This window comes from Lissotriton vulgaris, chromosome 1_1, assembly GCF_964263255.1.
Source record: "Lissotriton vulgaris chromosome 1_1, aLisVul1.2, whole genome shotgun sequence".
NCBI lineage: Eukaryota > Metazoa > Chordata > Amphibia > Caudata > Salamandridae > Lissotriton > Lissotriton vulgaris.
Window position 1 is genome coordinate 842,886,477 of NC_141685.1, and position 20,527 is coordinate 842,907,003.

A 20,527-nucleotide genomic window follows, 5' to 3' on the forward strand; every position below is an offset into this window, starting at 1 on the left:
AGGCGCAGCGTGGGGGGGTGGGTGCCCAGAGCGCGACGCCAGATAGCACCAACCTGCAGTGCCATACCGACCCCAAGAGACAAAAAAAAAAAAAAAAGAAAGCACTCACTCATCTCAATAAAGACATGACCCCAGCCCCAACAAAAGTAAAAGCGGGCAATAGGTAGGCCGCAAATGCGGAGAGAGCAGGCAGTAGAAGTCAATATAAAAGGTAACCGTACAGAGTACTCCAAGAACAATAAAAGGAGAGACAGAGACCAAAGTCACCACAATCAGGCGACCTCCTCCTCAGCCGCCGAATGCTCATCCTCAGGATCTCGATCGCCTCCACGATCCGCAGCTGCTCGCTCGCGCTGGAGGCGCTTCGCAAAGTCCTCAGCATGCTGTGGGTTGGTGAAAAAATGTTGTTTAGCCTGGTGCGTCACCCTAAGTTTGGCAGGATACAGCAAGGCGTAGTCCACTTGTAGATCCCGAAGTTTCTTCTTCACCCCCAGGAACTTACGACGCTGGTCCTGTACCATCGGCGTGAAGTCGGGGTACATGGTGAAAGACACCCCTTCGAAGGAAAGGGCCCTATTAGTGCGGGCAGCCTGGAGGGCGGCGTCCCGGTCACGATAGTTCAAAAGGCGCGCAATGATGGGGCGCGGTGCAGCCCCAGAGGCCGGCCGAGGCCCCAGTGTTCGATGCGCTCTCTCAACAATGAACTGGGATGAGAACGCTTCCGCCCCCATGGCGCCCACCAGTAGCCTCTCCACATAAGTCTCCATTTTGCCCACATTTGTGGACTCCGGCACACCTACGATGCGGACGTTGTTGCGCCTACTCCTCGCCTCCAACTCCTCATTCTTAGCGGCAATGACGCGCAATATATTGTCCATTCTCGCCAGTTGGGTGGTATGGGTGGCCGCCGTGTCGTCGTGGTCCGAAATGCGCTGTTCCGCCGCAGTCAATCGTTCCTCATGCACGTCCAGCTTCTGGACGACCGCATCCATGCGCGACGATATTTTGTCCACCTTGTCCACAATCGTGGCAAACCCCTGCCTCATCTCCTGCAGCATTTGGGTAAAGTCCGGTGGTGGTGGTTGCGGCCCGCCACACCCAGCGACGAGAAGATGGCCGCCTCCGCTACCAGACCAAAGGGGCGAGCCCCCAGAAGACAAGAAGAAGATCCGCTGCGACTCCGTGAGCAACGGTGTCCGGGCAGGCAGATGTAAGAGCCAAGGGTACAGTCCGACAGCAAGGGAAAGCCAAACGGTCTGCCCGGCTAGCGAGCGGGCCCGGTGGAGAGGGGCGGAGCAAGGCCTACACCACACGTGCAGAGCCCCGGACTGGCATGAACGATAACGCCGGGCCAAGGGGCACCAGACCTCCAGAGCGCAAGTCGGGGAAACTTGGGATCCTCGTAGCTTCGGCCAGCAACCTCCGAATGGCCCAGGAGTTGGACCGTGGGTGGTCAGTCGATATCCCAGTAGATCTGTGGGATCAGATCAGGGCGCAGCGATGGTAATCAGGATCCCTAGGCGGATAATAGCTCCGGGCAGCGGGAGCCTCACGACAGTGCGGCCATTCCGCAGTGCGCCCTCTAGCGCCCCCTGTGTAACTGACACTTGCAAGGCACCATGACCACGCACTGTCTCAGTGCATGTTACCTCCACATCTCTATGCAAGGGCAAAACTAGACAGCTGCCCAGTGCTCTACCAGCAGAGACGACATATCCTCAACACGGGCGCTCTTCATGAGCACCAGTCAAGGACACATTCATTTATGGTAGGCACGAGTCAATTAAGCAAGATCACCACCTAAGGAGAGCATTGTCTCGAAGAAGGCCCTTCAATGCTGGGCAGTTCAGGTTATCCTTTAATCAAGCCAGCAGATTGCTTTCGTGAGACCGAGAGTAAGAGCAACACAATGAAGAGCAGCAGAGCGGCTAGCAAGTAAGCAAGCAGTTTAGGCCCTGAAGACTATAATCTTACAAGAGACACACGGAAGGCAGGGGTTACACTAGGTCAGTAAACCCCAAACCAGGAAACCCTCACAAAGAGCGGTGCGTTCACACTCACATTCCTGAAAGGGACGAAAGGCAAGAAATTATAAGAACCCATATGATTCTCCCCGGGAGCCAGCCACACCACGCTGACAACCACAGCCCTGTTCAGAGACGCCCCCCCGGCCTTATTCGCCCACACAACTCCCGAACGATATTCGAGGAAAGGCTGGATGCGAGCGGGGTCGGCTACGGTCCTCGACCTAAAAACGAGTCAAGGAGGAGTTAGGCCGTTTCAGTTAGGACTACCAGAAAGTTCTATCGAGATTAACTTCACACAGTGGAATAAACGGTACACAAGGCGGCATTCATCCGCTGAGCCATTCATGAAAGTGCGGTGCATTAACGCGCACATCTCCGCGAAAATGATGTGTCCTGAAAAGACCTCAGGCAAAATGTAATTTATGAGAATAAACAACACAAGGTCTGGGAATCCCTTTCCACACAAATAACGCCTGACCGGATCGTTTACACATTAATTTCCTAACAGAGTTTTTCTGTCAGACCACGCTGACATCTCAGCATAAAGAAACTCGCTGGGTGTACCGAGTTACAGGTATTCTCAGCATTTGCATTATTCAGGACAGGGATAGAGCTCGCCTGCTTTCTATAAGCTTACATTAACATGCTGCTTTAATCACAAACCTCGGAAGCAGGACTCTGTAATATATGAAGCCTGTTCCTGCAGGGAAAGGGATGTTAGCATAAAGGGAAAAGACTGAAACCAAGAAAAAAGAAAATGGCAGCCGCAAACATCCGAAATTTTCAGAATCGAGGGCGTGTTTTTGGCGTTCTGATTGACGTATGACGTCACAGGGCGAAAGAACGCCAAAAACACGCCCCCAAATCCGAAAGAGACGGGGCTTTAATGGAGTGATGACCTCTCCTCCAATGGCTGGCCTACGTTTAGGAAGCCAGCCAAAGGAGGAGAGAGGAAGGTTCAAGCCCCCATACTTAAAAACATTAAATCTCCCACCGGAGACTGCGCAAGCGCAGCCTTCGGTCCTCGACCTAAAAATGACCATAACCAGAGCAGATGGTTACAACACTTTTGGGTTTTATTTTTTGTTATTTTTTTAATGTGAAATGCCAGTTACGCATTTCACATAAGTTTGCTTTGATTCACTGAATGTTTGTGAAATTTTGTTACGTACAGTCCACTCCCATGCTGTTCTGTCCTTTGTGTGCTTTTCCTCACACACCCTTTCATAGCTTGCTAGTCCTATTAAGGGTTTTGTGTTTCTTTGTAAGCAAATTAATGAATATCCATTTGAAAAGTATTTACCTGTTTAAAGCTTGCATATCACATCGATTGGTAACCATATGAACTCTTTGAGTATTAGACTGTCCAACATACAAAATTTGAAATATAGTGTATTGTGCTACTCAGACAATGTAATGCTTTTTAAAAATATATACGATCCAAAAAAAAAGGAGGGGCCCTTAGAGAGATGGGTCATTGTGTTGCCTATTAAGGTTTTATGGGCTTATTTTTTTTACATTTTTTAATCTGTATAAATATAAAACGTTGAAGTACTTTGGATTGAAGATGTTGGTTTGTTTTTAGCATTGTGATATTTTTAATATGTACACCGAGTCCTCTATATCTTCAGCTGAAGGTGCTACAAAGGTTTTATGCTTATTTAAGAATAGTATGTTTTTTTTAACTATAATATTTGCTTGTCAGCAGGAGAAAATGTAACTACGCAAACAACCACGGCAGGAGCACCTTCACCACCACAGTGCAGTAAGTTTTGTTTTCATCACAATGTTCTTTGCGATCCGTCCCTAAACTGAAGAAGGTTTAGATGAAGTTTGCTGCTCTCTCACAGAGCTCGCATTCTTTCCGACAAGCTCTGGTGCTCACATCTCGCATGTGTATCTCTCCTGCTGTGAAGTGCTTTTGCTCAGGGCCGGACAGGCCTTTTATTCCACCAGCCATTTCCCCAGTAGGCTGGAGCCCTGGGAGGCTCCCAATGCCTCTGTCACTTTCCCAAACTCCCTAAGGTTAATTCAGTGGTGTAGCTAGACGTACTGCCACCTGGGGCGGGCCCAAGTTTGCAGCCCAGGTGCAGGTAAGAGCGAGGGTGGTAGCTAATGAATGACTTGTGTTGTAGTGCCCTGGCGGCTGGCGGACAATGGACGACTTGTTCACGGGCCCGGGGGGATGGTGGTAGTCGACAGAGCCACCCAGAGCGGAAAGGTAAGAATGTGCTCATAGCAGAACTGTGCATGGTGTATGTAGAGTACTGTGCAATATTTAACAATGTGCATGAATATGTCACCCTTGCAAAAGTTTCAAGAGGGGGCATTCTTTGTCCCTTCAAATGCTATGGATCACTCCTGATTGTTCTTGGTCCTTGACTATACTTGAACCCCACCATCTGAATGGCTGACTCCTCAAACTCTGGTGCACACAACGGTTCGATGGTTCGCATATAATATCCAAAATATTCATCTAAATGTGTGGCTAATACTCTGTTTATGGAGGCTATTGGCATCCTCTGCAGCTAAAAACTACTATTGTACCTACAAAGCTACTTTGACATAAGGTGGTGTATAGAGCAGGGGCGTAGCTGTCATTAGTGCTACAGGAGTAGTGCCACTGGGAGCAAGGGTCCAGTCGGGCCACTGCCCCCATTTAAAGGTAATTTCACTATCAAACCAGCAGATGGGGAGAGGGCATTTTCCTTTCTTGTATTAGGACCCATGGAATTCTTGCAACACCACTGGGTGATCGCAATAAAAACAATCATAAAATCTTATTTTCTGGATTGCAGCCTGTCCTGGCTTTGAAGTAGCGCCATTGCTTTTAATGACACTGCCTGGGCAGTGGTGTAACATTAGCCCCCGCAGCCACTGCAGTGCAGAGGTCCCCCAAGCCACAGGGGGGCTCCTCTGATACTGTTCACAGGTGGCGGACTCCTGGCCTGAGAGCTCCTTACTGAGTCCGGGGGGGGGGGGGGGGGGGAATACTCCTTGCACTTTCCAGGTTGGGCCCCTCAGGTCGGAGACAGAGCTTTGAATGGTCATTTCATTATGTGGGACGCCGCTGCCACACTCTTTCTTATTGTACCCCAATTGACACGTTCACCTAAAGTAAAGCTTTCTTGAGAGCTTGGGTTTCTCGACTTTCACAGTGGCAGCTGGCATGACCCGCGATGACGTGGCGGGGCAAGCACGCGGATGTGAGGGTAGGCGTGGGGGAAAGTGCAAGGTTTAACAATGTAAAAGAAACGTACACACTTAGCTTGCCGCCGAGTCCCGTGTCTCTGCTCCTTGCTCCTGCTCTCCTTGTGGGACAGGAAGCCAGGAATAGCCAGGTTTCCCTGACCAGTCACAATGCTGCATTGCAGCGTTGTGATTGGTTTTGAGTGTTCTGGTTCGACGCTCAACCAGGGAATGGGGGCCTGAGCTTGTCCTCCACGCATGCTGTAATGCAGCCTAGATGGAAAATGGGGAAAGTGCCTGTGACTGGTTTGGGTGGTCCAAGAGGGCCGACCAAACAGTTGCTGCGCACTTAGGAGTAGGCAAACCACTCCCCCGCTGCTTCGTGAACAGAGTAAAGCTGCAACGCTGACCCGCCCGCCAACAAAGGAAGCATAAAATGATAATAACTTAAAGTTAAAGTTATCATTTTATATTTCCTTTCCTTTCCACTGCTCAAAAGCAGTGGGGGGAAGCTCCTCCACCATAGCGGAGGAGCCCACAATGGGCTTTCAGTTATCTACATTGCTGAAAATGATAATTTCACTTAAAGTATCAATTCATTCAGAGATAACCCAGCAGCAAAGCACAAATCAATTAAAGCAACCGGATTCTTTAAACCTATCTATCAGATGTCTTATAATTAGGCCCGGGGGCAATTTATGTTACATCATCATCATATTATGTAATTTCCAGCATTTTGTGTCAAGCCTATTATGCAAAATACACGAAATCACCTACAACTTCATGATGTATATTATTTCCCCATTAGAGGGAAATCCTATCGCAGGAGCATGTGGACACACAAACGAATAGAGGATGCTGTTCATGTCAGGTGTGATCTTGTCCTGTTTTTAGTGCAAAATGCATCCTCAGTTGCAAAATGGACACAAGGACACATTTCAACCTCAAATATTGGTGCTAAATGCTGGGTTTGTAGCTCACATAATTTTGTACAATTTTCTCGAAATCTCTAATAATTGCTCAAAAGAAACTTTCATAAATTTCGGACACCTCTATTTTTAACTTGGTCAGCAAATAGATTCAGGCGAAGCAACAGCAGTTAAAGCTTTAACGGTCCTAGTATTGAATGGTCTTCTCGAGTGGGCATGTATTTGCTATTGAGTCTATTCTCTCCTGTTGTTGGTGTGAGAGAACAGGTGAGATGGATGAATGGTTACATTAACACCATCTTGAGTCATGGGGGGAGGGTGGGGTGTGAGTTGGGTATGTTAGTGATGTTGAAAGAAACGGGGAAGACAATGACTTTAACATATTTTAATAATATGCATTAAATGTATCTTGATGACGAATTGCATGAGAAAAACCCCAATACAATCTGGTTAAAAAAATAAAAATAAATAAAACCATCTTGAACCCAAGAGTAAGGTCAATATTCCTAGCAACTAAGGCTTTAAGGCCCACATGCATCAATATCCGATTTTGCGATTCCTAATTTGCGATTTTTACCGAATCGCAAATAAGGAATCGCAAAACGGGATGCATGATTGCAAGTGCATAATATTTTCGATTCTGTAAAAACCGCATTTTTTACCGAATCGCAAATATTATGCGAATTCCAATTTACGATTTCCCAATTCCCATTGATTCCTATTGGCCAGGAATCAATGGGAATTGCGAATTCGCAAATTGGAATTCGCAAAATGTTAATGCATTCTATGGGTGCAGGGGGAGTCCAAAGGACCCCCCCTGCACCCCTGAAATGTATTTTTAAATGGATGTTTCACACACACATGTCCTAATATGGCCGGATTGCCCGTCACCCCCTCCCATCACAATCCCCAAGGATGGGAAGTCGGACGCAGTTCTGAACTTTTGGAAGGCGGGAGGGAGTTACCCTCCCGGCCGTATTTATTAAAATATGAAACAAAATTTAAAACATTAAATAAAAGTTTCATAATCATGTGCAATTTTCATTTATTACATTTCGATGAAGACATGTTCTTTGGCTAACTTTAACAAAACTCTAATACAAAGGTTTCCTAGCCGAGTCTAACATCCTGCAAATGCATACATTCTAAATTAAAATTGTACATCCTAGCATTAAGGGCCAACGGCAAGGTCTTAACCGGTGTCAGATCCCTACTACCAAAAACTCTCGCCCTCACGGTGTGAGTGGCGGCCGCGCAGACGACTGTACCCTCCTTGCCAACTCTAATTTCCCTTGTCTTGTTGGGGGCCCCCCTTTCCGCTCGACGCCATCTTAAAGGTCGTCCGAGCTCCCGTGTGAGGTATCTGTAGGAAGGACAGCGTGGACTCCCCCCCCCATCCCCACACTCTCTATCATATCCGCCGTCGCGGATAACCGGGCCCCGGGAAATTCGTAGGAGGGGCATATAGCCGCCTCCTCCCCTGGAAGGGGCCTATGGCCGTCTCCCCTTAGGCGACCCATCCTTAGTGGGTGCCGCCTCCCAGTGGGAGGGGCCAATGGCCGCCTCCCCCCGGGCGCTCCCATCCATAGTGGGTGGCGCCCCCCTCTAGGGACCTTGAAATTACTGCTCACCGATCATGACCTTACCGCCACAGGCCGGATAGTTGACCGGCTATCCGGCCCCCCCCAAACTCCTCCTAAAGGTCATGCGTCCTCAAACCCCTTAGCCATGCTATGAAGTCTCCTATGAGTAAAACATTCCCCTCCCGGGACAGGTGAACCCCATCATTCAGATACATGTGATCACCCCGAATACACCCATGAGGAATGCAATGCAACTGCGCAGAGCGAAACAATCTAGCAATTTTGTTGTTAACCTTCTTCACCGAATGGTTCAGTGCTGACACTGAAAGGCCCCCCCGCCATACCTTCCTGGGAATCATGTGGGACCAGGCAATCGTGCACCCCGGGATTCTCTTTGCCAACCAGCTAACGGTAGCCAAAACTTGCTCGAGTAATACCCGTCTACCCAGTGTCACCAAGTCGTTGCCCCCCAGGTGTACTATGACTACAGATGGCGGTGACCTCTGCCGCCCTAAGAGACCCTCAACAAAAGATTCGAATTGGTCAATACAGAGCCCGCCCCTTCCGTGGAAGGCCACTCTGTACCCGTATTCCCCAGCTGCGCGAGTCGCGTCACCTGCTTTGAATACGTCCCCGGCCCGCCTCACGGATGAGTGGCCCACGACCCAAACCACTCTCTCTTCAGACGGTGATCCATGACCGCTGGTCCCTTGGTACTGGGTTGACTGCAAATTCCGCCCCGCATGAAATGCTCGCGAAACTGTAAATCAAACAGAAGACAAGAAGCGTGAGTGCATGTCACTTGACGTCACAACATGTGCAATCGCACATACCTTTTGAAGCAATTCGAGGACCATCGTCCCAATCGTTTCACTTCCTCCGCACTCTGACCCCTGGCTGTAGCCTCAGTAGCAGCCCCTATCCTAAAGGAGTGGGTCCCAAAATCGCACGGGTCCATGCCCGCCGCAGCGATTGTCAGTGCAAGCACCCTCTGGAACTGAAACCTCGTCAGTGGGGTGCCATCGATGTGTCTCAGCAAACTCCCCCCCCATGTATCCGCCCTCAGTGCCAAGTATTCCTCCATACACATTATCGGGCACGTGGGGGACCCTCGCACGCGCTGGACAACCACACTGCTTCCCATAGCTCCCTGGTCAGTCTTGGACCTAGCTATCGTGACTACCATCGAATCACCCCTAATTAGGATGTGATCCCTGCACAAGCCTCCCTCCACATCCTTCTTGTTCCTTGCGACTAGTTCGCTCACCCGCATAGCCCCATGGAACGCTAATGCGAAAGCTGCCCGGAACAGAACTGCTTCGAATTGGGAGGAGCATGTTGTAACTAGTTTCGCCATGAGTAGGGACAATTTTTCTAAGCCAATCGGGCGCCTCATGTCTTGCTTGCGACCCTCGAGGCACTGCCAGCCGCGAAGGGCCTTTTTTGCCTAAAAAGGAACCTGTTGGGTCTTTGATGCCATGCACCTGCGCCATAAATGAGATGTCCGCCCTGTGTCTATTGGCCGATGCCGCTGATCGGCCTTCCCTGTGCATTGCTACCAGGAACCCTAGGAAGGAATCCTCCTGCCCCCAGTTCCGATTCCCTGTTGGACCTAAAAATGCACAATAGGAACGAAACGCTCCTTCGTATGCCTTCCTCGTCCTGGGGGCTAAGCTTGCTGCCACGAGGTCTTGTAATCCGGGGCACCGATTAGCCAGAGTGCTTCGGGGAATGGTGCCGCAGCTAGGTCCGCCGTAGGTAGATAACCCCTGAACGCCTGCATATGTGAACGAGAGAGTGCATCAGCCGCATGATTCAGTACACCTGGCACATGTTTCGCCCTGAACTGTACATTCAGTCTCATGCAAAGCAGCACAACTTCCTTCAACAATCTCAAGATCCATTTGCAGCGTGCTGCCTGATTGTTAATGCATTCGACGACAGTCATATTATCCGACCAAAATACCACAGAGCGGTCCCTGAACTCGTCCGGCCATGCCATCAGAGCCACAAAAATAGGGAATAGCTCAAGGAACCCTATGTTACCTGTGAGACCGCTGGTGTGCCACCACGTCGGCCATGTTTGCGCTGACCATCGATTACCAAAGATGGCGCCAAATCCCACGCTCCCCGCTGAGTCAGTCCACAAGCCCAGCTCGTCCGAAGACGCTGGCGGCTTGTTCCACACTACTCGACCGTTGAAGTCCGCCAGAAATGCCAACCAAATGCGCATATCCTGGCGAACCTCTGCCGACAGTCTCGTGCGGTGGTGTCCTTCCTTGAGACCAACCATAGCTTGTGCAATAGAGCGTGAAAAGGGGCGGGCCATTGGTATCACTCTCAAGGCAAAGTTAAGCTGACCCACTGTTTGCTGTAACTGGTGCAGGGTCACTTTCTCCTTACAAAGGCAAAGTTCCAGGGAAGCCCTAAATTTAGCTACTTTTCCGGCTGGCAAACGGAAACATCCCTCCACAGAATCGAGCTCAATTCCCAGAAACTCGAGTGAAGTAGATGGTCCAACCGTCTTACCTGATGCCAATGGCACTCCAAACTCCCTCATGAGGATGCAAAAGTCCTGTAGCGCCTGCGCACATTCCCAGTCGCCGGCTGCTCCCAAGAACAGAAAGTCATCTAGATAATGCATAACATGCCTATGCCCTGTAGCCTCGGTAAATACCCACTCTAAAAAACAGCTGAATTTCTCGAAATAGGCACAAGAAATGGAGCAACCCATCGGCATGCATTTATCCATGTAGTAACTCCCTTGGAATGCAAATCCTAGCAAACGCTGATCCTGTCGGTGTACCGGGAGCAACCGGAACGCTGATTCGATATCTGATTTCGCCATCAGCGCCCCGGGGCCCAGGCGATTTAACATGGTGACGGCATCATCGAATGATGCGTACCGCACCGAACAAACTTCTGGGTCAATAGCATCGTTTACCGAGAAACCCCTTGGAGCAGACAAATTATGGATCAGCCTAAACTCACCCGGGTCCTTCTTGGGGACCACCCCTAATGGGGAACAGATGAAACCTGCCACTGGCGGGCGCTGAAAAGGCCCAGCCACTCGGCCAAGGCTCACTTCCTTAGCAAGTTTTCTCTCCACCACACTAGCATTCTGTTGCGCTGATAGCTGGTTTTTACAAAAAGGTTCCCCATGAAAATCCCCTGCCGGAATGTGGAAGTCATATAAGAATCCCTTCCTCAACACCCCAGCAGAGACATAATCAGGGTATTTGTTCAACCAAGGAGTCATAGCCATGAGATCAACGGGAGTAGGCAGTTGTACACAATGATCGACCTCAGTCCTGCTTGGACCCTCCTCTACCTCCGGACCCGCTATTCTTTGATCTGCATGAACTCTCCGGGTGTGAGGAATTCCCACAACCCGCACACACATGCTTGAACCTACATGTACCTTGTGGTCTGTTACAGTTGCCTCTATTGAAGCCCCAACAGACCCCCCCGCTTCCCACCATTCCCGCCGGTTTTCGGCTGGTGATCACCCCCGGTGCCCGCTCGAAAGGGCACCGCGGGTTTTTGGCGGGAAACCCCCGACCCATTCCCACCTGGCGAGGATGTCCCTGCCGTTCCAGGCAGGAGCTGCTTATGCCAAGCAATTGAGTCGAGGCAATCCCATGTCAGAGAGGAATCATACTCTTTCTCTTTACGAAATTTCATGTCGTAACCTTTCCATTCGTCCCCCTCATACATTTCATAAAAATCCATTATACGTGCCTGATAACAAGACAGTTCGGTCAGTACCTCGGGCTTACGTTCACCAATAATCGCAGTAAACATTGCAAAGGCCTTCGCCCAATTCGTTATTGTCTCTTCCACCCTGAACTCCGCCGTCTTGGCGCGCCAGACGCTCGGGTGCCACAAATCTTTCTATGTGTTAGCATATTCCATCTCGCGATGGTCAGTCAACAATGAAAACATATTGACATACTTGTCTGTCCATATCAATTCTTTCGTGGCCATCGGGATATGTTGAACCACCCTCTCCCGCCTTGAGGGCAATGAGCCCTCCCCCGCCACTGCCAAAGCGAGCTTACCCGGTTCGGTCGTTGTTCCCGCCGTTTTCTCGCGACCAGCTGCCGGTCCTTCCGGTGTCACCTGTGGGGAAACAAGAGGGAGATTCGCCTTCGCGGTATCTTGCGACTGCCGCAACTGCTGGATTAGTAATTTGGCCTCTTCGGCCGTGTCACCCGGCGCCGTAGCACCCCCTGCCTTCTTATTGAGCCATGCGGCCAACTGGGTGGCCAATTCAGGAGGCATATCCTCATCGTTAGCGGGCGTAATCACAACCGGAATCGGTTGACCCGTGTCTGGGGTTGGTACTGGGTCATCAGCTGGTATGGCAGGGGTGGCCGGGGGCACCTCAGGGACAGGAACCTCCCCTGTAACCGCCCTCCTCTTGACCCGTTTCTCTCTACCCTTGGGGACGACTCCCGGCAATTGCGGGCCTATTACCTTCTTCGGGTTACCAGGCTTGTTCAATGCAGCCAGTTGCTTCTTGACGCCCGCCAAATCACGACCAAGCGCTGGGACTTGTCCCAAGCTTCATTCCATTCTCGTCATTCTGTTCACCAACATGCGAAGCATCTTGTCTGTCTCTGAACCCTTTCCTGCCTTCTTGCCGGAGATGGTTTCGATTATTCACTCCGAGACGATCAACACAGTTCTGGATCTTTCGCTGTAAAGTCACTGAAAGAGAAACACAAGAATTACAAGTTCTCAAAATTGCTCCTTGTTCCGTCGAGGGCTCACGAGCAACGAGTGGGTGCAGCCTTCCAAGCACAGGAACAAGAGGACGCTTCTTCGGATTCCCGCTCCATTTATTCTTCTTCGGGAGGGCGTGTACCCTCCTCCGGGACGCCTACTGGGCGTGGCCATCGGTGTAGGTGTCTAGGACAACCCCTCCTGGGCGGGAAAAGGCGCGCCCCGGCTACGCCGCTTCGGGCATACCAGCCGAGACACGCCCCCCGCCCAAAATGGTTTCCCGGGAGGATCGGGGCACCCAACCATACGTTCGGGGGGACCGAGTGGTCGCCCCTTTCCAGGACATGTGTGTTTTAACAAAAAGGGGTAACCCTGTGTCCCTCAGAACCTGGGTGTATGTGATTAACAAAAAAGTGGTTCTGTTGGGTGTTAACAAAAATTACTTAATTAATACTGGAAAGAGCTCTTTACCAGTATTAACACGGAATGAAGTAATTCCAGTGTATTGTTTATGCTTGTGTTTTTTAATATATAAAAAACTTTGCCTTCAGAGAGATTTGCTTGTTTTGTGTTTTGAGCTGTTTCAGCCAGCTTTTAAAGTAATTTTTGTTAACACCCAACAGAACCACTAAGGACATGTGTGTCTGTAACATGACAGTGTTTAAAATGCTAATTTGAGCATTTTAAACCTTTTTCGCAAATTACCACAAGGTTAACCTCGTGGTAATTTGCCCCCCTAAATGCGAATTCGCTATTTTAAAATTAATCATGCATTGCTTTTAAGGAATCGCAAATTTGCGATACCTTAAGAGCAATCGCATTTTTGGAAATCGCTAAAAATAGCGATTTTTCCAAAAATACTTGATGCATACTAAAAAGGTATTTAGGAATCGCAAACGGCCGATTTTACCGAATCGCGATTCCTAAACAGCTTGATGCATGTGGCCCAAAAACTTGTGAACTTCAAAAATATGCCTACTGCAAAATGTCCTGCTCTAAAGAGAAAAATTACTCTTTTTACAGTCTCAGTGACGTCTAATTGTACCCAATAGATAGGAAAATACACTGGTCAGTATGAAAAAAATCTCTTCCTATATTTTTTCCTTTGTCATGAGGATGGGATAACTATTCACTGGAAAATGTTGCCCAGGCTGCTTTAGAGGCCATCTACTGACAGTGGAAGGGAGGGTATCCAGTGGAAAGTGATACTCCTCCCCCCCCCCCACCGCACCGATGATTGGGAAGTTTAGGGATTTCACCCTCTGTTCACCTGTTCTGCTGAGAGCTGAGAACTGAGAACCACCATGCCCTCAAGAGAAGATAACAAATTCGACCTGAAGGCATGGGAAATAGTTAATCTTCTATCTGTCTACCCTACTCAGGCCTATCTCATCGAAATATTTTTCAATATTTATTCTTCGGGAAGCGTGGCAATACTAAATTTCTGATAGACTAGAGACAACGTGATCAGGATGAAGGGTAACCAGATGATTGATGAAAGTGGACAAGATCAGCAGAGGAGCAACCACAATCTCAGGATGGAAAAAGTATTGGTCCATGGATGCAGCTGTCCCACCCAGACCACAGAGTAAACCGTCTTCTGGTTCTCATGTCAGTCTTCCCCAACAGGCCTTAATTTGGTTATTTGTGATAATACAAAAAATCTGTGTCACACAAAGAGTTAACTTGGAACCTTGTAGTTGTGCTGACACCAGCTAGCCCTCTGATAGCCCAACACAGGTCCTGAGGCAATGTTTTAGGTGGGTGAAGACACAAGTCTTACTTTTATTATCTTGTTGACTCACTTAGGATCTTCATTGACTGTGAAGGTCTATGTCCTTGGAGGAAGTTTCACAAACGTAGGACCCGTTTTACAGTTTGGCGGGCAGTATACTCTATCACAAACGTGGCAGCTAGCCCGTCAGCTTCATTAAAAGTGCATTATAACCCATAGCACTTGTAATATGGCGGACAGGATATCCGTAAAGTTTTAACAGATTATTGCACCTTTAAAACTCTAAATAAGACCCCTAGTCTTATGTTAGTAAATGCTGTGAACAAATGATCTTTTGTTCATTCCATTATCTCAAATTCAAGCATCTTCCTGACACATAGGTGATGCTTCGACCATGGTCGTGCCTAACGTTAGTGTGTGTTTAGTTAACATGCAGTCCCATGTAGACTGAAGGTCCACTGACGTTGCCTCTTTCTAGTAGAATTCACATATAGTGAGTTGCAGCCTTTCATCCGTCTCTCAGTCCATCCTATCACCAATTGATCCTTGCATCTTTCCATCATCCACTTCAATCTATCCTTGCACCATTCCTTCCTTTATTTTTTTCTGTCCTTCCTTCCTTTGACTCAACCTTTCAATTTTCGTATCCTCTTCCTTTCACCCTTTCCAAAGCATCACATAGAAAATTTATGTACACGCCGTCAGGGCCGGCCTTAGGCATGTGCAAAGTGTGCACCTGCACAGGGCCGCCAAAACCCAGGGGCCGCCACGACAAGGATCGTCGTGGCGGCTAGTGCATTTCAGTGTGGTACTTCGCATTACCGCACTGAAATGCAATGCATAGTGTCTCTCAGCTGTACTGAAGTGCTGCCTGGCTGTTAAAACTGTGGGGTAGCGCCCCGTGCCCCATTGCTCTGGGTCTCGCAGGCTTGCAGTCCTGAGACTGCTAGCAGGGTGAAGGTTAACAATCACACTGCTACAATGTATGGCTCATAAATCACCGCGGAGCGTCCGGCGCAATCAGATTGTGTTCTTCTGGTAGGCGTCGCAGGGAGAAGTCACATCCTGCTGCCAGAGGGGGCCTCGGAAGTTGTGGAGAAAAGCGTTAACGGCAGCTGGCTAGTGGATTGCGGGTGGCGCTTGCAGTGTTGCACTGCCCGTGCTGGCGCATGTTGTCGCCGTTTTGTTTACCCCCAATTCATTAGTACCGGAGCCCAGCCGAGGGAGTCGGAGAGGGCAGGAGTTTGTCATCCGGTTGCAGCAGCTGCCAGGACTGTGCCCACTTGTATTCAAGACGGAGGTCTGGTCTCACGGGGCCCTGTTTTCAGGGAGGTATGTAGGACAGGACTAACTTCATGTCTTTTGGGCTGGGTTGGAACACAATATTTTCTGTGGTGCTTGTGCTAACAGCGTCGCTGATATCAAACTCTTTCTGCTGCGCATTATGCTGTCTGATTCCAGTATTTTGCTAACCATCCACGCGTCCTCGTGTATCCATGAGTCGTCATGCCTTGGTGGACCTTGAGTTACTGAAGGGGCAGAGGTCTTAGTTATATGCATTCATGTTATGGTGTTGATTGTATTAGAAAATTAACAATCCAATAACGTTTTTGCGCAGCCTGAGACTGCAAATTACGAACTGCGAGCTGGGCTCAGCTGAACTGACGGTATTGTCTGTCATCAGGAAAGCCCTATCATTACTTTTTTCTGTTTCTCTTTGACCGCAGAACCCGTTTTTCGCTGAGTGGGTAAACAATTTGCTGTTAGGCAATGCTCGTTTCGGAGTGCCTACTTAAATTACATTGTTATCTATGTGATAAACGGTGGTCAAACAGTCACTGGCCCACTGTTGGATTTCCTTTAACCATAACAAACTGAGTGACCATAGCCACTGGACACAAAAAATACCGAAGTCAGTGATGGTTTTTCCCTATCAATTAAATGATGATGTTTGAGTTTCCGTGTGTAAGATTTCTTAATGCCAAAAATACAAGCTGTCCATTGCTCGCAAAGCAGGCTGTTTGGAGGCAAAGTCAGGAAGGCGAGTTTCTGTTCTTCCTCAGCTCGACATCACAAACTTCTGTGTCACTTGTCATAACACTTGTCATTCATGCACACTCAGTCTACAGGCTCTGCATTCTGAAATTCATCTGATCTCTGCAGCATGTGCTTATGCCCACCAGGCCAGTGATTTCAGTCAGTTTACAGTGAATATGACATGATTTTCTTACTTTACATTTCAAACTGAGGCCGGGAGTTAACTTGTTTCATGCAGAACATAAACCACGCCTATTCCCAAAACTGTTTTTTATGAGGATTGGCGGTCAGTTACTACTTTTTACTAGGGTAGTGACCTTTCCTTTTCTGGTACATTACAGCAGTTTTGAGATCTTCTTAGAGTTTCTCGTTGCTCAAATAGGTGTAATTTCTGAAAGATATTGGTTTCTGTGAGTTTCCCTCTTCTTCACTTCTTGATTTCGTTCGCGAGAAAGTGTCACTCATATTTGTTGAATGTCACTCATAATTACACTGAAATTATGAACATGTCACACATAAGCAAACAAACCTTGGCAGCTATGCTCGTCTGAATGAAAGTTCAATGTCTGATGTATGTTTAGCTCTACCGTATGGCGGGCGGATTGTAATGGAAGGGCTGAAGGAAGCGGCACACCGGTGGGACACCACATGAGGGGACCCCGACCAGCCCGCCGCCCACCATCATCCGCAACAGCAGTGCGGCGAAGTTCAAAATCGAGGCTGCAGAATAAATTACTATTATCTGGTGCATTCCGTTGCTAGCTGAGCAACTTTAGAAAGGTCATGAAAACATTTTTTTCTTGTAAATTGTTTAAAATACCTGCAGGCGTCTCCCTACTAGCACCAAGAGAGCAAACGATGAAAAAATAATGTATAAGCGTCTTTTAACATCATAGCTCGCAAGGTTCCCGGTTTCCACTCCTTGGTGGCGTATGCAGTTCCGTGTTTTGCTTGGCTTCTAGCACTTGTAGTCATGCTTCTAGAATAGGCCAACCAATGCTACAGTTCCCAAAGTGTAAAGCAAAAACCTGGTTTGTTTGAGTTATCCTTTCGTGCATTTCTGAAACTCGAAAGCACTTCTTATCACATGGAGATTAAGGGGGCGTCAAGTCTTTGAAGTCTCCCAGGGGTACTGGCAGGCCACGCTCTTTCTTTGTATGTATTTTTTATTGGCATTTTGTAGAGCGCGCTGCCACTCATAAACAGAAGGTTCTCGCGCGAAAGGACCCGCCGGAAACAAAATTATTCCGTGAAGAAGAGCCGAGTTTAAGGAAGCCTGGTCCCTTCCAAGGGAGAGTGGAGGGGATCAAAATATAGAAGATGTTTGTTTCTCCCAATTTTGCTAGCTTAAATATTTCCACAGTATATTCCAACTCGCCTAAGGACCTGAGGTCCTGCTCAGAATGTGTTTCAAAGAGTTTCTAGGAAATAATTTCGGACTAGCTCCATAAAATGTGTGAATGCGGATTGTGTGGTTTCCAAGCTAGAGGTACTTTCGAGTTACTGGCATCTGTGTTGTCAGGTGACCTAAAAATTAACTGGGTGTCACTTCTGGAGAAGTGTGATCGATCATTGAACTTCTACAGCAGGAATGTTAAAGGGCACAGACAGAGATTAAACAATACAGAGGACATTATAGAGCCTTTGGGGGAAGGCCTGTCCCTAGAACAATAGGATTCCAATAGTCACCGTGATCTTCCTGAAAGCAAAGGCGAAAGCCATAACAGTGCTGTTCTTCCAATGGCTAAAGATGCGAAGTGCTAAAGAACTGAGTGTTCAATGGGATGGAACGCAGCGGAGATGTCCAATAGAATGACTCCTCCCCTTTTGTTACCCACTGCAAAACTAGCTACAGCTTCTGCTCCTCTGCCTGGTCTGAACAGCAGGAGGCCTCCAAAAAAGATGGCATTCGAAGAGTGTCAGCCTTCGGTTTCCGGGCAAAGAGCCACCGATTATTTCTCTGTGAGGGGTTGTGGGGGCCCTGTCATGGCCCTGGCACTGCAGCTATCTGTGCGCCCAGTCCCTCATGTTGTGTGTCACAACGCCCTCCTCCTCCTAAATTGTATCGTTCTGAGACGAATTCGGAAGGGTAGGAGCAGCTGCAGGTAGTGATCATCTAACGACTTTTCTGGACGTATTATTAAAACACCTTCCTGAGCTCCGCCCCGTCCGGACCCCCTCTTCCGGGGCCCCCACCTAAGCTCCCTGCACAGGGCCACCATGAGCCTAGAGCCGGCCCTGACGCCGTGGGACTTTCTTTAGCGTGTACAAGTTGAATGAAATGTGATTTCATAGCAGTTTACTAGCAAACAAAATGTCAATTTCGGCAACATCACAGGAGTTACCAGCTGGTGCCCGAAAAGTCTATTTCTTGACTGCATATGGAAGCCAGCTATAAAAGCATATCTGTCGTAATGATGTATTTCTTAATCATTTTCTTTTTTTTTTCTTCCAGGTGATATAAAAGTTGTCAGCGGGAAGTACACATACAACAATAACATGGCAACTCGAAGTTTGGAGCTGTCTGGCCTGAACATTGGCTTTGACAACGTCACAATTATCGACACCCTCGGACTGAATGTAACTAAGAGCGCCACGTCGAATACAACCTATATCTTTGAGAACCTTACAATATGCGAAACATATAACATCTCCCTCACCAATTTCCAATGCAGCCCTCAAAATTATACAATCTCACGGAACTGGAATGTCCCACCAGGTAAGGATGCGCTTGGATTAGTCTCCACTTCTAAGTGAATTTTATACTGTAAATATTTTATTTTAGTAAAGCTAGTCCATTCCAAGCAAGTCAATGGATCAGCGGCTTCCAGTAAACATACATCTGAAAAGCATGTTATCCCATCATCTTCAATTGTTTATGTTTTTGTTTACACATTATCTTGTTTATTAATACTCGCTGGTTAACTCTGAAGTTCCTCGTCTGAGTCCCCTCGAGTAAGGGGGAGGAGCAGAGGCAGGTAAGTGGCCCTGCTATAAGTCCTCGGTAAACCTTTCACCTTACCGTTTAGCCCTCAAGACCCTCTAGTCAGAGACGTTTTAAGGCATTGGCAAAGTGGACTCTGGCCCAGGGCCCCCGCATTTCAGGGCCCCCCCTGAGAGAGCCAGCTCTGATCTTCCCTGATGCACAAAGTACCTGATATGCGCCAAAAACAAAGACAATGTAGGCCATAGGGGAGGTATGGCACCCAATACGACAGCTATGCATTCGTTCCTCACTACTCAGAGAAGGTGATGAGTTGATTACTTACTGGCAGAGGAGGTGATATGTCAGTTCCTTACTGCAGAGGAGGTGATGCGTTGGTTCCTTACTACTAGGCAGGGGAGGTGGTGCATTGATTTCTTGCTGACAGGGGAGGGATGTATTGATTCTTTGCTGACAGGGAAGGTGATGTGCATGGGGTCGGAACGTGCAGCCTTGGTTCCTTACTGCGGTGTGGGGTAGAGGAAGAATCAACGCCCAGGACAGTGCATCAAAATCCGGATTCAGTGCGTTGATGCGGCAGCAGCGAAGCAGGCGCTACATAGTTTAAACAGCCACAAACTCGGGATGCTTCAGAGTCAGAGCGGGTGGCATGGATGTTGGTGACACGGGGCCCAGGACTCACGGTGCAGCACTTTTTTGGCTGCACTACAGTCGCTGCAGGGATTCTTTAGCTGCATATCAGCCATCTAAAGCAGCGGCGCATAGATAAAACAGGTGGCGCAAGCTAATATGTGGATATTCTTCTTAGATCACCAGTTTCTACTTCCAAGGGCCTAGGAACTGGATTTGGCACCCCTTAGCAAGCCATGACTCTCAGCAGACGAGCCCATGCACTGGTAGGCAAAGTCTTTAATGGCCCTTAGACTTCGTAACAGGAGGCAAGTACACAAAAGCCCTTGGAGAACCTTGGAAGCAGGATATAGAAAGCAAAGTCCAGCCCTTTCACTCCAGCATAGCAAAGTAACAGGCAGTCAGTCCATTCTACAGCATCCAGGCAGAATGTCCATTTGTCCAGAAGTGTTCTGAGGTTATGGTATCACAGCTTCAGTATTTATACCAATTTCTGCTTTTGAGGTAGGCAAACTTCAAAGGAAATTCTTTGTAGAAGACCCTGCCTTTCCCTGACCTGGCTCCAGACACACTACACAGGGGTGAAGCTTTGTGTGAGGACAACTCCTCCCACCGCTCTAGCTCAGGAAGTCCCTTCAGCTTGGTGAGGCCCATCAGGATATGCAAGGCACGCCTCTGCTCCCTTTGTGTGACTGTCTAGTTTGAATGTACAAGAGCCCAACTGT

General features: G+C 48.5%; 1 protein-coding gene across 4 annotated transcripts in view; it reads left to right on the forward strand.

The window, feature by feature from the left end:
- PTPRC (protein tyrosine phosphatase receptor type C) overlaps positions 1-20,527 on the forward strand; it is a 644,370-nt gene that overhangs the window by 277,573 nt on the left and 346,270 nt on the right. For 2 of the 4 annotated variants that reach the window (XM_086957682.1, XM_086957664.1), the window contains 2 exons: positions 3,733-3,792; positions 18,684-18,947. In XM_086957682.1, the coding sequence (XP_086813808.1) occupies positions 3,733-3,792; positions 18,684-18,947 (324 nt within the window). The remainder of the gene's footprint in view (positions 1-3,732; positions 3,793-18,683; positions 18,948-20,527) is intronic. The other 2 variants (XM_086957674.1, XM_086957690.1) reach the window with 1 other exon arrangement.